Source organism: Python bivittatus, unplaced genomic scaffold, assembly GCF_059951505.1.
Source record: "Python bivittatus isolate LINGU-HERP-01145 unplaced genomic scaffold, Pbiv_v1 ctg000020_np1212, whole genome shotgun sequence".
Lineage (NCBI taxonomy): Eukaryota > Metazoa > Chordata > Lepidosauria > Squamata > Pythonidae > Python > Python bivittatus.
The window spans coordinates 67,621,474-67,637,268 of record NW_028277030.1 but is presented as its reverse complement, the minus strand read 5'-3'; the positions used below and the strand labels follow the sequence as shown (position 1 = coordinate 67,637,268).

Sequence of the window (15,795 nt, the reverse complement as noted above, 5' to 3'; positions counted from 1 at the left end):
GTTTCTTCATTTGGATGAAATTGAAACTTATAATTTTTGGCCTTAAGGTTTAACTCCTATCTTCCCAACAACTTTGTGGTATGGACACTACAAATTATGAATTTAATTAATGAGTACTAAATCAGGCTTAAGGTTTTTCATAATTTGTATTTTTTAGTGTCTTTTCTTTATTAGATTCTGCGTGCTTTTCTTTCATGTGCATTCCTTTTGATAGGAGCAATTTAATAAGGCTATTGATGTAGCCCAATATTGCAGCTCCAAAATCTGAGGCAGTGTGTAGGAACTGGACATATATAGTGACAATCTGTACACATTCATTGTACTTATGGTACATTGAAGTAGTGTACTTTCCTTTTGTTTGATGAATGAAAATGGAAAAACCTCATATTTCTTTCTGCAAGAGCTATTTCTTCAGTAGTTTAGATGTAGCAAATTAACTTTCCAACAGTGGCCCTTGATATTTCCTGTAAAACTGGTTTTGATTTCAATAGAAGAGAATATATGTAGCTCAGGGTTGAACTGTGGAGTCCTTGGGATTCTCTGAGCTTGGTTGTTTTCTTGCAAACGTTGCAAGACACATTTGCAAAAAAAAAAAAAAAAAACCCTCAGAGAACCCCAAGGACTCCACTGGTTTTGATTTGTCTGTGAGGGTCTGAGATTTGGGCATAAGTGCTATCAATGAAATTTCTGAGACAGCCTCTGGAATGTGGAGTGGGATAGTGAGAGCCAGTTAACTGTCAAATTGTCAGATAAAGCAGTGTTTTATGGTTGTAAATAGAACTCTAATTTTAGTTAGGTACCTGCTCTGGACAGAATAGTGTTCTTTCTGAAGGACCGGGCTCATAAATTGTGGCCAGGGTTAATAATTTGCATATAATGGCCATTGCCAGAAATGCCCCTTTCCTTTGTTGCACCAGCTGTGCTCTCAGTGTTCCTTTTCTTGATGTAATATATTCTGAATGTGGGGATGACCACAAAGACTGTTTTGAAATGATTGGTGTCTCCACACAGAGTGACCAGTGCAGCTGATCATTAGTTTAGTTCCAAAATATCCTTCACTCAGCATTTAAATACAATTCAGATCACTGGTTTCATTGTTTGAAACCCTACAACAGTTCATGGAAGAAAAGCTCTTTCCACATTTTCCACATTGCACCAAGAACATGGTCCTTTGAAATGTTGTAGATGAATACAAAATCTAGAGTTTTCTTAAAAGTGGTAGCACTTGTGAAAATTTCTGTGCAATATTATTTTTCTCATAAACTGGTGCTTTTTCCAAGAGGGCCCAATTTTCATTTTATAATTCTTTTGTTATTTTGTTAATCTTTCTAAGGATTGTATCTGTTGAACAAACAAAACCTATCTAACATGCAAATGTTTAAAGTAATTTAATAATTTTGACAGTCTCTTGATAAAACAAAACAAAAATGTAAAACAACTTGAATTGCTGTAGAATAAATTAGGATTTTTCAAGCTTTTTCAGGCTATGGAATCTGTTAGTTAAAAAAAAAAAACTTGAACTCCTGATCAAGAGACAAAGTTCTAGTGATAGAAAATTGGCTACATTTGAATGATTTTTTTTTTTTTTTTTGGTCCTTAGTTGCTCACAGAATCTCAACAACTTCTAGTGAAACCCTAGGGTTCCATGGAGCACAATTCGAAAAATCCTGAAATAGATAATCTGACACTGTCATATTATAATGCAATGTAATTACTAGCACAAGCATTGAAATCTGAGATTGCATTCCATGTTCTTCAGTATTTTATAGGGAATATTGTTTTGTATGCATATCTATATTTTCTGAATGCATCAGTGGAATTAGTTATACAGGTAGCCAATTCCATGCACATTAATGTTGGGGAAAAGACATTCACTTTTTGCACAGAAAAGCTTTCAAGTATTCCTGTTCTAGAACCATATTTATTTGTGTTTTAAAAAGCTGCCCCAAAAGATCAGAGAGTCTTCCTCAGTAGCATTTCATGAAACATTAAGAAGTCTTCCCCAACTCTAATAGTCTTCACACATCAGTTCCCAATATTGCTCAGCCAGCCTGGTCATTATTAAGAATTCTGTAAGGTGAAGATTATTTTTTTTAGAAAAAAGAATGCTAAATATCAGTACAAGCGCAATTGGTTTCCTATAACAACAAGAACATCCTCTGCTAATCATCCTAATATAGAAACACACATGAAAAGCCTATTGTGATGAAGTTGTTACACTTTGAAAATAAAATTCTCCATCTCTACAGTGAACTGAATATCAAGGTGAATTTAGATCTTATTGAAGGATCCTGATGCTCTGTTTGCATCAGGATTGTTGAATCCTGATGCAAAAGTTTCTGATGTCAATTTTTTCTTATCCAGTCTTAGGATGTAGACAAAGGTCTCAAGAAAACTTGGGCAACCATATGCCCTTTTTTCTCTTGTCTTAACATGGCTTATTAGAGCTAACTGGGTATTGGGAGGGGAGGGATCTGGGAAAATAGATTGAGAGATTTTATAAATAATCTTTGTGCAGTGCCATTGACCTATATACTTTTAAGAACTTCTTATGTGATACACTAGAAAAAACTTCCTTGGATTCACGGACTTGAAGGTTACAAATATTCCTTTTGTGGCAAGATGTAGGATGGTCATAGCATAATGGAGAGCCCTCTTAGAGGACACTGATTATTGGGACCCACTCAGTCTAGGTTCCAATCTAGTCTCAAGAATCAACTTTGGTTGCTCTGATGTTTGACCTTCATCAGTAAAGAACAGAGGGAGTGCAATCCCATTATTCCCTTGATTTGCAGTGTTGTGTAATGTGACTAAGAATTTTTAACCTTATTCCATTAAAATTCAGACCCTGGTATACAACAGGGACGCTACTTCTAGAAGCTTCTTTCTGTTTTCAAATAATTTGAGAGTATCAGTATATTGGGTTATTAAAGAAATACAAGCTCATGTGTCCAAGAGTACCTGGGCAGCTCTGTGGAATCTGGGCATAGTGTTCAGTTTTATTTGCTGAAAGATTTGTATCTCATCCTATCATCTGTAGGTTTTTGTTCCCTACACATGTTTTGGTTTTAGATAAATTTTGTGTGTGTGTGTGTGTGTGAGTGTATGCTTGTGTGTGTAAGAGAGATTATGACATTTAGACTCCATAAACAGAATGTGGAAAGATTAATCACTAACAGAGGGGATTGTCTATAATATTTTAGGGAATTATCATATTCCATGTCAGCTTTGTCCACTTAGCCCTTAGGAGATCTCTAGGGCCTTGAACAAAGAGATTCTTGACCTACCACCTGCTACTTCCTTTATTCATTTTTAATAGTTATAAATCACCTTTTTGTGTGAAAGTGCCTCTGACTGGTGTAAGACACAACTTTAACGTAAAATAGTTTAGTAAGAATAAAGCAAGCTATCTTTAAGATAATCTGAACATGGAGTAAAAATTTAAGACATATCAATCATCAGTGTTTGAGGCCCACCTAAAGTTAGGCTACAATGGGTCTAATTGGACTTTAGGAAGAGATGCTGCCACAGAAAATTGTCCCCATTAATCTAATCTCTCTTGATAGTAAGACAAGAGAATTTTTGAAGAAGATCATGATTTTTCCATGATCTTGCCCCAACACTAGAATCCAAGTTGAGATAAATTAGGAAAGATTGCTGAAAATTGCTCACAGTGATCATCCACCTGTTTATGGATTACTAAGAATTAAACATACAATACAAGAAAAAGTAACAATTGAAATTAATATTAATATTTGGACAAAGCATGGTTTGAAGGCATTCATAATCCATAAACAGTTGTTGAGCTGTGTATTTTAGGAGGGATTGTGCATTCTAAAACTAGGAGTAGCTACTGAGAAAGCCCAAGTTTGAGTCATTCTCAAATGAGCTAAGAGAAACAAAAGTGGGTTTCTTGTAGTAATTCCTTTGGTGCAGTGCAAAAATATAAAGATATTAACTAAAAACTATTGTGATAACTATATAATACCACAAAGAACCTGTACCATATTGATTAATCATGCTGCAACAGTCTAGTAGATTATGGAATTAATTAGAATAGGATTTGTCTTCCAACTATGCTACAGGATCTGATGTCCTTTAGATTTTCTGGACTACAACCCTGGCAATCTACTACTGTTGTTTCAAATAACTAATTAACCTTCTACTGCAAAGATGACCACTCTAGGCCATTATAAGTATAAACATAGCTTTAGTTCAGAAAAATCTTTCTTTCATTGCCCTAATGTTAATAAATAAATTGATAGGTAATGATGGTTGCATTGTCTACCTTTCCATTTATGCATATAGAAACAAAGCATTCTCAAAAACAAATCCTTTAATGAACTAACTGCATAATTATGCATTAGAATAAGCGAAATTGACTATAGAATGAAAATTGCCTTTTTTACCCTTTGTAACTATATTATGTAATGTAAATATAATAAAAAGGTCATAATGCCCTTCAGCAGTATATCCAGAGCAACACTGTAGTAATAAAACCATTTGATTAGTAGGTTAAGGAAAATAATATAATCTATAATAAGAAATTTATGGTCTGAGACTAAACAAAGAGAATAATTTTAAAATAATTTCAATAAATGCATATAATATGATGATACTATTCTAGGGTATTCATATTCCTTTTTCTGTCCTCTTTATTGAAAAGTTCTGTAAACCTGAAAATGTGATTGGTAATGATATAATTTGGGCTGTCATTCTGCTTTTCAGCCAGGAAAATGTACAGCTTTCTCTAACACTTCTGTATTGAAATTGTCATGTAAGAAAGTCAGCCATTTTCTTTTTCTAAAATAGTCCAAGACAAATGGAGAAGTGATCCTCAAATTGCCTATGATGTGTTTTATCATGTGTACCAATGCATTTCTGGAAGAAGTGGAAGATGAGAGACCCCAGGTCCAAAACACATTGGGCAACACAGTAAATGGCACTTTAAAAAAGCACTTTGAAGATCCCCTTTCTATCTGTGTTATACTGTTCCTATCCTCTTAAAAATTTGACCAGTTTCTAAAATAGCAGCTAGTCAAAGAACAATGTTGCAAAATGCATGGTTCACTTTTCTCTACCTTCCCTTAGGGGGGAAAAAACTGGATATGTTTGCTTGAACTGAAAAATTAAAAGTGAAGTGTACAAAAGAAACACTAAATTGTTATGGTATAGTAGTCCTATTAAAAATATTTAACCCAGCAAGTAAGAAGAGAACAGAACTAGAGTACAGCTCTGCCTTCTTCCTATGTTGACCGGTTCATTTAGACTTTTCCTCACACCTGCATGTTCTTCACTTTTTCAAGAGAAACTCACATATGTATTTGCATTTGCAGGGGTGTCTCATGAGATGTAACCCTAGTATCCCTACTTTTCCTTGTGTCGGAGCCTCTGCATGCTATCTATCTATCTATCTATCTATCTATCTATCTATCTATCTATCTATCTATCTATCTATCTATCTATCTATCTGAAATATTCAGCACACAAGTAAAGGTCACACAAAATATGTGTAGTATCACACATTTGAGTTACTCAGCATGGCCACACTCACATCCTGGGTTAGTCATTTTTAAAAATATTTAAATAGGACTAGTAAATAATTAGCATTTGTCAAACTGAATTATCATACACCCAACATCAAAGCATTTTTAACATTTAGTTTGCAATCACAAATTAGGAACCCAATTTTGCTAGTGTAATACTGTACACCATTCTATCTTTGCCCTTTCATCTGTAATCTTAATGTTTAAAAAAAATATTTTTGTGCCTATGGTTTATAAATGCTGCTGGATATAGAAGACCGGAGTACATGTTCACAGGCAGCCATTTTCTTTGGTATTATCACAGATTATCTTTTCTTACCATGCTTTTCATTTTCATAAAGATTTTTTTGCAGCAAATCCAAGGATGTAGGCTGAGACAACAACAGCTGCTGCAAAATTTATAATATGGTTGGCAACTGTTGTCCTTGAAGGTGCATTCTTTTACACCAGGTTATTTGTACCTGGCCCTGCATTATTTCTAGTATAGCAGAAAGCAGTTTATTAAGCTCCTTATCATCGTCTTCTACATCAGTCTGCTCCTTCAAGTGCTTTGGGTAGAGATGCCCAGCAAATCTATTGGTTCAGGTGGTTAGGGATTAAAAATTGTATTTAATGCATCTGAAAGAGACCTGGTCGGGGAAAGCTGGTACATACTAGAATTTCATTCCAGAATTCACATTTTCAGTTCATTCATTTTGGCTTCTTCTTCAGTGATTCTTGAACAGTTGAAAATGAGCACTCAGTTTCAAGTGAAAACCATTGTTTGTTTGTTTGGTTGGTTTCCCCCCAAGCCAGTTCTCTTCGGGTTTTACATTTTCATGGAATTTATGTTGCCTTGGCAATGGGGACTCATAGATATTTGTACTAATGTTTACGGTGCTCTTCTTTTATGATTGTGAGAGACTTATCAAAAATATTAAATGAGGTCTCTACTAATGACAATATTAGTGTATTCCATTCTGTATTTCTCTGTGGTTTTGCTGAATGACAAGTTTAATTCAGTACTAAGAATTGGATAGACGGACGTATTTTTGATGGAATGTCATCCTTAATTTGTTCTCAGTTTACTCCATGCATCTCCATTCCATGTTCTTCTTTAAATAACTACTAAGATACATTTCACTTTGTGTTGGCTCAACTTACGATTTCTCATGGCTTCTTAGATAATTTTTTGTAGCACTGGTAAACAGATTATAAAGATTTTAGATATTTTTTAAAAAGTTGGAAATTCATATTTTTATTGTTGTTGATAGATAGTGTAAGCTACAGTAACATTCTATAAAAAACTTTCTGTAAAAGTAGAGTTGTATATATATATATTTTTGGGGGGGGGTCTGCGCTCAGTCGTTACCGACTCTGCAGTGACTGCTTGGACAAGTCCTTGCAGTTTTCAAGGCAATTGTTTTTCGGAAGTGGTTTGCCAGAGCCTCCTTCCTAGAGCAGAGCCCAGCTGGCGAGTGCAGGAGGCGGGTTTCCGTTGCTTCGCGCCCTTTTCGGGCATGCACAGTTTTTCGCGCTTACCAGCAACTGCTCCCAACTCCCTTTTTGCAAGGCGCTGCCAGCATTTTTCCTCCCACCAGAGTGAGAGTCCCCATTTATCTACAAAAGAGCATTTGTGGTCCAATCATAGCTTTTTTTTTTTTTTCCTCTACATGGATCACTACCTTGTCATGGCGAAGGGGCTTGCGTAACTCAGTGAAGCCATGAGCTATACCGTGCAGGGCCACCCAGGACGGACAGGTCATGACAGAGAGTTCTGACAAAATGTGGTCCGCTGGAGAAGGAAATGGCAACCCACTCCAGTATCCTTGCCAAGAAAACCCCATGGACAATATTAAAAGGCTAAAAGATATGACGCCGGAAGATGAGCCCCTCAGGTCGGAAAGTGTCAAATATGCTACTGGGGAAGAGCGGAGGGCAATTCCAAGTAGCTCCAGAAAGAGTGAAGCGGCTGGGCCAAAGCCGAAAGGACGTTCAGCTGTGGATGTATCTGGAAGTGAAAAGAAGGTCCGATGCTGTAAAGAACAATATTGTATAGGTACCTGGAATGTAAGATCTATGAATCAAGGCAAGCTGGATGTGGTCAAACATGAGATGACAAGATTGAACGTCGACATCTTGGGAATCAGCGAACTGAAATGGACGGGAATGGGTGAATTTAATTCAGGTGACCATTATATCTACTACTGTGGCCAAGAAACCCTTAGAAGAAATGGAGTTGCACTCATAGTCAATAAGAGAGTGGGAAAGGCAGTAATGGGGTACAACATCAAAAACGACAGAATATTCTCAGTGCGTATCCAAGGCAAACCATTCAACATCACAGTAATTCAAGTCTATGCCCCAACCACTGATGCCGAAGAAGCTGAAGTTGACCGTTCTATGAAGACCTACAACACCTTCTAGAACTAGCACCAAAAAAAGATGTCCTTTTCATCATAGGGGATTGGAATGCTAAAGTAGGAAGTCAAGGAGTAATGGGAATAACAGGCACGTTTGGCCTTGGAGTACAAAATGAAGCAGGGCAAAGGCTAATAGAGTTCTGTCAAGAGAACAAGCTAGTCATAACAAACACTCTTTTCCAACAACACAAGAGACGACTCTACACATGGACATCACCAGATGGTCAATACCGAAACCAGATTGATTACATACTTTGCAGCCAAAGATGGAGAAGCTCTATACAGACAGCAAAAAACAAGACCAGGAGCTGACTGTGGCTCAGATCATGAGCTTCTTACTGCAAAATCTAGGCTTAAATTGAAGAATGTAGGGAAAACCACTAGACCACTCAGGTATGACTTAGATCATATTCCTTGTGAGTACACAGTGAAGGTGATGAATAGATTTAGAGGATTAGATTTGGTAGACAGAGTGCCTGAAGAACTATGGACAGAGATCTGTAACATTGTACAGGAGGCAGCAACTAAAACCATCCCAAGGAAAAAGAAATGCAAGAAAGCAAAATGGCTGTCTGATGAGGCTTTACAAATAGCTGTGGAAAGAAGGAATGTGAAAAGCAAGGGTGAAAGGGAAAGATATAAGCAACTGAATGCAGATTTCCAGAGAATAGCAAGGAGAGATAAGAAGGCCTTCTTAAATGAACAATGCAAAGAAATTGAGGAAAACAATAGAATGGGGAAGGCTAGAGATCTCTTCAAGAAAATTGGAGATATCAAAGGAACGTTTAGTGCAAAGATGGGCATGATAAAGGACAAAAAAGGCAGGGACCTAACAGAAGCAGAAGAGATTAAGAAGAGGTGGCAAGAATACACAGAAGAACTATACAAGAAAGATCTTAATGTCCCTAATGTCCATGCTGGTGTGGTCACTGACCTTGAGCCAGACATCCTAGAGAGTGAAGTCAAGTGGGCCTTAGGAAGCATTGCTAACAACAAAGGTAGTGGAGATGACAGTATTCCAGCTGAGTTATTTAAAATACTAAAAGATGATGCTGTTAAAGTGCTGCACTCAATATGCCAGCAAGTTTGGAAAACGCAACAGTGGCCACGGGATTGGAAAAGGTCAGTTTACGTTCCAATTCCAAAGAAGGGCAATGCCAAAGAATGCTCAAAGTATCGCACAATTGCACTCATTTCACATGCTAGCAAGGTTATGCTCAAAATCCTACAAGCTATGCTTCAGCAGTACGTGAACCGAGAACTACCAGATGTACAAGCTGGGTTTCGAAGAGGCAGAGGAACTAGAGATCAAATTGCCAACATTCGCTGGATCATGGAGAAAGCATGAGAGTTCCAAAAAAACATCTACTTCTGCTTCATTGACTATGCAAAAGCCTTTGATTGTGTGGATCACAACAAACTGTGGCAAATTCTTAAAGAGATGGGAGTACCAGACCATCTTACCTGTCTCCTGAGAAATCTGTATGCGGGCCAAGAAGCAACAGTTAGAACCGGTCATGGAACAACCGATTGGTTCAAAATAGGGAAAGGAGTACGACAAGGCTGTATACCGTCACCCTGCTTATTTAACCTATATGCAGAGTACATCATGAGAAATGCCAGGCTGGAAGAATAACAAGCTGGAATTAAGATTGTAGGGAGAAACATCAATAACCTCAGATATGCAGACGATACCACCCTAATGGCAGAAAGTGAAGAAGAACTAAAGAACCTCTTGATGAGAGTGAAAGAGGAGAGTGCGAAAGCTGGCTTGAAACTCAACATTAAAAAAACCTAAGATCATGGCATCTGGATCCATCAATTCCTGGCAAATAGAAGGGGTAGAAATGGAAGCAGTAACAGACTTCATTTATTTGGGCTCCAAGATCACCGCAGACGGAGACTGCAGCTTGCTCCTTGGGAGGAAAGCTATGGCAAACCTAGATAGCATATTAAAAATCAGAGACGTCACCTTGCCGACAAAGATCCGCATAGTCAAAGCTATGGTTTTTCTAGTAGTAATGTATGGCTGTGAGAGCTGGACCATAAAGAAGGCTGAGCACCGAAGAATTGATGCCTTTGAACTGTGGTGCTGGAGAAGACTCTTAAGAGTCCCCTGGACTGCTAGGAGGTCAAACCAGTCAAACCTAAAGGAAATCCACCCTGATTGCTCATTGGAAGGATTGATAATGAAGCTCAAGCTCAGATACTTTGGTCACCTAATGCGAAGAGAGGACTCTTTGGAAAAGACCCTGATGCTGGGAAAGATTGAAGGCAAAAGGAGAAGAGGACGGCAGAGGATGAGATGGTTAGATAGCATCACTGAAGCAATGAGCATGAAACTGAGCAAACTCAGGGAGGCAGTGAAGGATAGGAAGGCTTGGCGCAATATGGTTCATGGGGTCATGAAGAGTCGGACACGACTTAACGACTGAACAACAACAACATAGCTTATAGCTTTTTATTGAGATTACCACTTTCTTGTTAAACCTTAGTCTTTGGGTTTGTGTGTGTGTGTGTGTGTGTGTGTGATAAAAACTAACATAAACTAATATAAAGTGGAAAGGAATCAAAGAGGAAGCTAAAAGTGCAAGAAAGAAAAAAAGTAAAAGAAAATAGAAAAGAGAGAGAGAAAGATACAAAAAAGTAGCTGTTTATTTCTTATTATATGGTTACAACATAACTCTCTTCTTTCTATCATCTGTCTTGTCTAATCATCAAAACCATAAATCACAAATTCATTTTTTTCCTGTTTCATGCAAAAAGTGCATAAAGAGTTTCTAGTCAGCAATAAACATAGATAATGTCTTTTCTCTGATCAAAGAAGTCCATTTGACTATCTCAGCAAGTTCAATCATCTTCACCAACCATTCCTCCATTGTGGGTAATGCCGAATCTTTCCATCTTTGTGCATACAATAATCTTGCTGCAGTTATCATGTACAAAAACAAAGTTCCATGACTTTTTTCCAACTGTTTGTCCATAAATCCCAAAAGAAAAACCTCTGGTCTCAATTGTATATTTTAAAATCCTCTGAATTAGAGTATGTATTTGAATCCAGAATTTTCAAGCTTTTTTACACATCCACCAAACATGATAAAATGTTCCTTCTTGTTGTTCCCATTTCCAATATAAATCTGAAGTGCCTTTCTACATTCTAGACAATTTCTCTGGTGACATATACCAACGATACATCATTTTATAAAAGTTCTTTTTAAGATTATAACATAGTGTAAATTTCAATCGGTTCTGCCACATATTTTCCCATTGTTCCATCTGTAAACAACAATTTTTTTAGCCCAATTTATCGTACATTCTTTCACTCCTTGTTCTTCTGTTTCAAATTTCAATAAGTTTATATATTTTAGCAATGAGATGTTCATTTTTTGTACACAATTCTATTTCAAATTCTTACCGTGTTCAAAACCATAAATTCTTTTGTCTACTTTTAAACTTTCTGATAATTGTAAATAAGAGAACCACTGACACCTTTATGCCTCTGCCACCAGTTTTTCTCTTGATTTTATTTTACATTCCCCTTGACAAAATTCTAGTATCTCGCAATAAGTTAGCTATTTGTGTTTGCCTGTTATTTCTCGTCTATAAAATGCTTCTTGTGCTGAGAGCCACAAAGGTGTTTTTGGGCACTACCTGGGTTTGTATCTATTCCATATTCTCAATGTGCCACGTCTAACATAATGATTAACCTTGACTTTATCATACCACAGTGTTTTGGGTTTCTTCTAGATAGAGCAATAGCCTTATTGGCTATGCACATTGAGAGAATAGTTGGATTTGAGCAAAACCACATGACCAAGATCAGGCTGGTGGATGATGCGAGCCCCTAATCTACCTATACTAGCATATTCGGACCAGAAGTTGCTTGTAGTGTTTGCAGTGATACTACTGTTGTTGTCGCTTCACTTTTTCATGAAAGAGTTCCTCTTCTTCTTTGTGGCATTATTACACCAACATTACTGCACACAGTCTTTCTGGATAATAGCAGCCACCAGCTAGTTTCTAGAATCACTCTTTTGCTAGGACTGGAAAAAGCAATGTGTTAATGAGAGAAAGACATAGGCCACATCAAAAAATGCTGACTGCCCCAATTTGCTGACAATAAATGATGGTTGGGCAGGAAAATCCTAAAGCCTGCAGCACATGCTGCCAACATTTTTCAGCATTGTTCTGTTCAATAAAATCAGGTTTTCTCAGAGGGTCACTGAAGGAAAGTAAAGTTTGACCAAAAAGCCAAGTTTTTTAAAAGTCTGTATACTATAATCTGGTTTTTATGCATTGATTGATTGATTCCTCTTTCTTTTAGGAGGCTGCACCTTTGAAGATGGCCCGGGACCCTGTGATTATCACCAGGACCCCTATGATGATTTTGACTGGGTGCATGTTAGCGCTCAAGAGCCTCATTACCTCCCCCCTGAGATGCCTCTAGGTAAGTCTCCAGAGTGTTGGTAAACACAAATACTTTGTGGGATGTGACTGGATGTATGGGTTTTTTCCCCACCCTGATCAATCTGAGAACTGTTCCCCAGGGAACAGTGTGGTAGCACAAATGAGGTTGTGGTAAGAATTACCTTTGCACTCAAGTGAAAGAAGGAATAATATAACTCATAGGCTTCCAGATCTAACTTTCCTATAAATGTATGCTTATTGTATACCACTTTAACAGAATTCCAGTAAAAAATGACCTAGATTTGCATAAGGTAGCCCAGACCTGAGAAATCAGCACAGTTGCACTGCAGTTGCACAGCATGTTAAGCCTCAGATTTGTTCTTCAACCATACATTCCTTTATCTTATAGAAGTCACTACAATACTCGGCAGTATAAAGATTCCACTTTTACACTATAACTTCCATAGTTTCCAAGGTGTGTACTACCAGTATCATTGCTTGTATAACCAAAATGCCAAAATAGGCACCACCCATGAGCAAGACAAAGGTATGGCTGGGAAATGGGGAAGTGGAGTGTTGAATGTTCTGTGAGATGCTCTTTGGCCAGGAAGCTGGAATTGCTGGAATACTGAGCAACAGCCTTGCATCCTTTCAGATAATAATGAGTTAGTAAAGAGAGCCTCTAACAATTCAGTGCCTTCCGGATGGCATTGGAGAGCCAGCATAGTGGAGTGATTAAAGTATTAGACCAGGCCCAAACAGGCTAAAGTCCAGATTCACCCTCAGCCATGCAGTTCACTTGGAGACAGGGCAGCCCCTGCCTCTCAAGCCAACCTACTTCACAGAGTTGTCCTGGGAAGAATTGGGAGAGAGCATATTGTATATTTTTCCTTTAATATGTGAAAGAAAAGTAACATATAAATCAAAATGCTTGGCGGAGTATTGACTTAAGTCACTCACATTTGAATTCTGAAATGGAATGCAGTAGAACAACTCTTTTCTCACAGTAAAAATTATCTGTTACCTTCAAAGCAGTTAAAAACTAAATAGTTAAAGCTGTTGTACTCAGTACCTACAAAAAATAATGTGACTGCAATTTATATTGCACAAACTCCACAGTAATTAAAGAATATAAGTATGCTTGTATCTGGTGGATTGATTAACTGCAACTCCTAGTCAAGGGATGTGCAAAAGATTTATGCCCTAAAACAGTTATTTTGAGTGTTGTGTGTGTGTGTGTGTGGGGGGGGACACTGTTTTGACAGTTTCGTTTTGAGGCTGAAAGAAAACACACTGTTTTTGTTCCAAGCATGAAACAAAGCTGAATTGTTTCAAACAGCATCCTTTGGATTGTTTTAGCTGTTTAGGGCACTGACTGGACTTCTTTTGTGGATTATTACTGGATTGCTTTATTTATTTATTTTTCCAAATCTTTTCCAGCCAAATCTAGCCCCTGTTGCACTTGATTTTGATTGGATGGGGAATGTTGAGTGGAGCATTGAGAGGAAAGAAGCAGTTACGGACGTGCTTGGCAGCTTGTCTGGGAAGTTACTCTTTTTTTAAAAAAGAAATTGCTACGTTGAACGTCATGTGAATGGATAGATGAGTTGCATATGTGTTATGCTGGGCTTTATTTTGCAGGCTGGCAATATGAAGTTCTGCACGCATAATTGTACTTCATGCTCAGGTGTTACTAAGGCTGTTGTGTACATTTCAGGACTACTAAGTCCAATGTTGATTTGGTTGATTTGTTAAATGTGTGTGGTTTCCAACACAACACTGTTGGCTTGCTCTTGTGTCCCATTGGTGCTGAGCTTCAGGGTGAAGATTCTGTGTGAGTTTGGGCAGCACGGTCAAGCTTTGGCATTTGGGCGCATTCTGTACGTGCTATTCTGTCTTGCACGATATTCACGTGCAGTTGAAAATCACAGCTTTTTGCCGCAGAAAGTGCAACAGCAAAGAATAATACTGTTACTTTTCTTGACTTGCATTTGGCATGTAGGCTGCTACATCCCCCAAAACATGTTAAATCTGTTAAGATCTTGCTGAATAATGTGTCACATCCACAGAAAAATTGGCCAAGGATTTTTGTTTTTTAAATGCAGAATGTTAAGATAACCTTATAGAGTACATGAGCTAATTGAAAGGGAATGTTAAAGAGATTAGCTGCTCTCTTTGTCCTCTAATCTCTTGGCTGAGCAATTTGGAGGGTTCATTTAAATTGGAAAGGCTTGTGTCTCTTCTCCCTGATAACAGATTCTAAACAGATTTTTCAGAGTGAAAGCAGAGTTGTGTTCCCATTGGTTCCTATGGAGATGTATTTTAAAGTTTAAAAAGTATTTTAAAAATCATCCCCTCAGTCATTTTTTTTCAGTAAGTAGTAGTCAGCATGGACCACAACTTCACATGTTTTTATGGCCTGAAAAACAAGGAAACAGAAACTGGTCCTAGGTGCCCTAGTTCTGGTTGTTTGAGGTAGGCTGGCCAGGGTACAAACAACGCAAGGACTGCTGGACTGGAACTCTACTTTTTTGTTATAACAGTGTTCCTCAACCTTGGCAGCTTTCAGATGTGTGGACTCCAACTCCCAGAATTCTCCAGCCAGCATGCTGGCTGGGGAATTCTGGGAGTTGGAGTCCACACATCTGAAAGCTGCCAAGGTTGAGGAACACTGCGTTATAGGATAGAATAGCTGAATCTTGAAAGCCTGCCAGAGTTTCCCTCTGCCCCCTGCTTCTACCAAGCACCAGAACCAAGGCGGGTTTATTTTGAGTCTCATTCCCACATTCTCTCTGAGTTGTCATTAATGATCTCTTAACCAGTTCTCCTAACAATTCTTGCATTCCTTTGACCAGACTGTCTCTGCACTCTCCTATCCTGATGGATGCTACACTCTCTTAGGAAAGAGATGTTTGATTTGGGGAGTTGCAAACAGATGCTATACACCTATCCACCCTACTCCAAATCACCTTCTCCTTTTTGATCCAGATTCTGCAGAATACCATAATAGTTATCTTCAAACTATAACAGTAGCAAGACAGGAAATATTCCCAGAAAGTTTATTGACATAGCAGTGAAAATAAAGGAATAAGCACCTATGCATTTGGATTACTGAACATATCCTCCGTGTGTATACACACCCACACTTGCTTAAATTGATGTAAAGTGATGGGTTCATGTCTTCTCAGCATGTTTTTTAAATACTTATACTTGATTATAAAAAAATTATGTTTTTATGTTTAGGGCACTGGGGGAGGGAAAGCAGAAGAAAAGAAAAAGAGGGACCTTCTGACTGTTCTTTAGTTTGGGAATACCACTAGGATTCTGATTTATGGAAATGTTTTCATTGTTAATTACTACTGTGGACAAGATAATGAATAACTGAAGAGGTACAGCATAGATGACCTTGTCTGTTCACCTTTGATAAACAGCTTAATCGG

The 15,795-nt window shown here is 37.8% G+C and overlaps 1 protein-coding gene across 8 annotated transcripts in view; it reads left to right on the top strand.

The window, feature by feature from the left end:
- PTPRK (protein tyrosine phosphatase receptor type K) overlaps positions 1–15,795 on the top strand; it is a 377,364-nt gene that overhangs the window by 61,546 nt on the left and 300,023 nt on the right. For all 8 annotated transcript variants that reach the window (XM_088140673.1, XM_088140663.1, XM_088140667.1 and 5 more), the window contains exon 2: positions 12,273–12,395. In XM_088140673.1, coding sequence (XP_087996799.1) covers positions 12,273–12,395 — 123 coding nt within the window. The remainder of the gene's footprint in view (positions 1–12,272; positions 12,396–15,795) is intronic.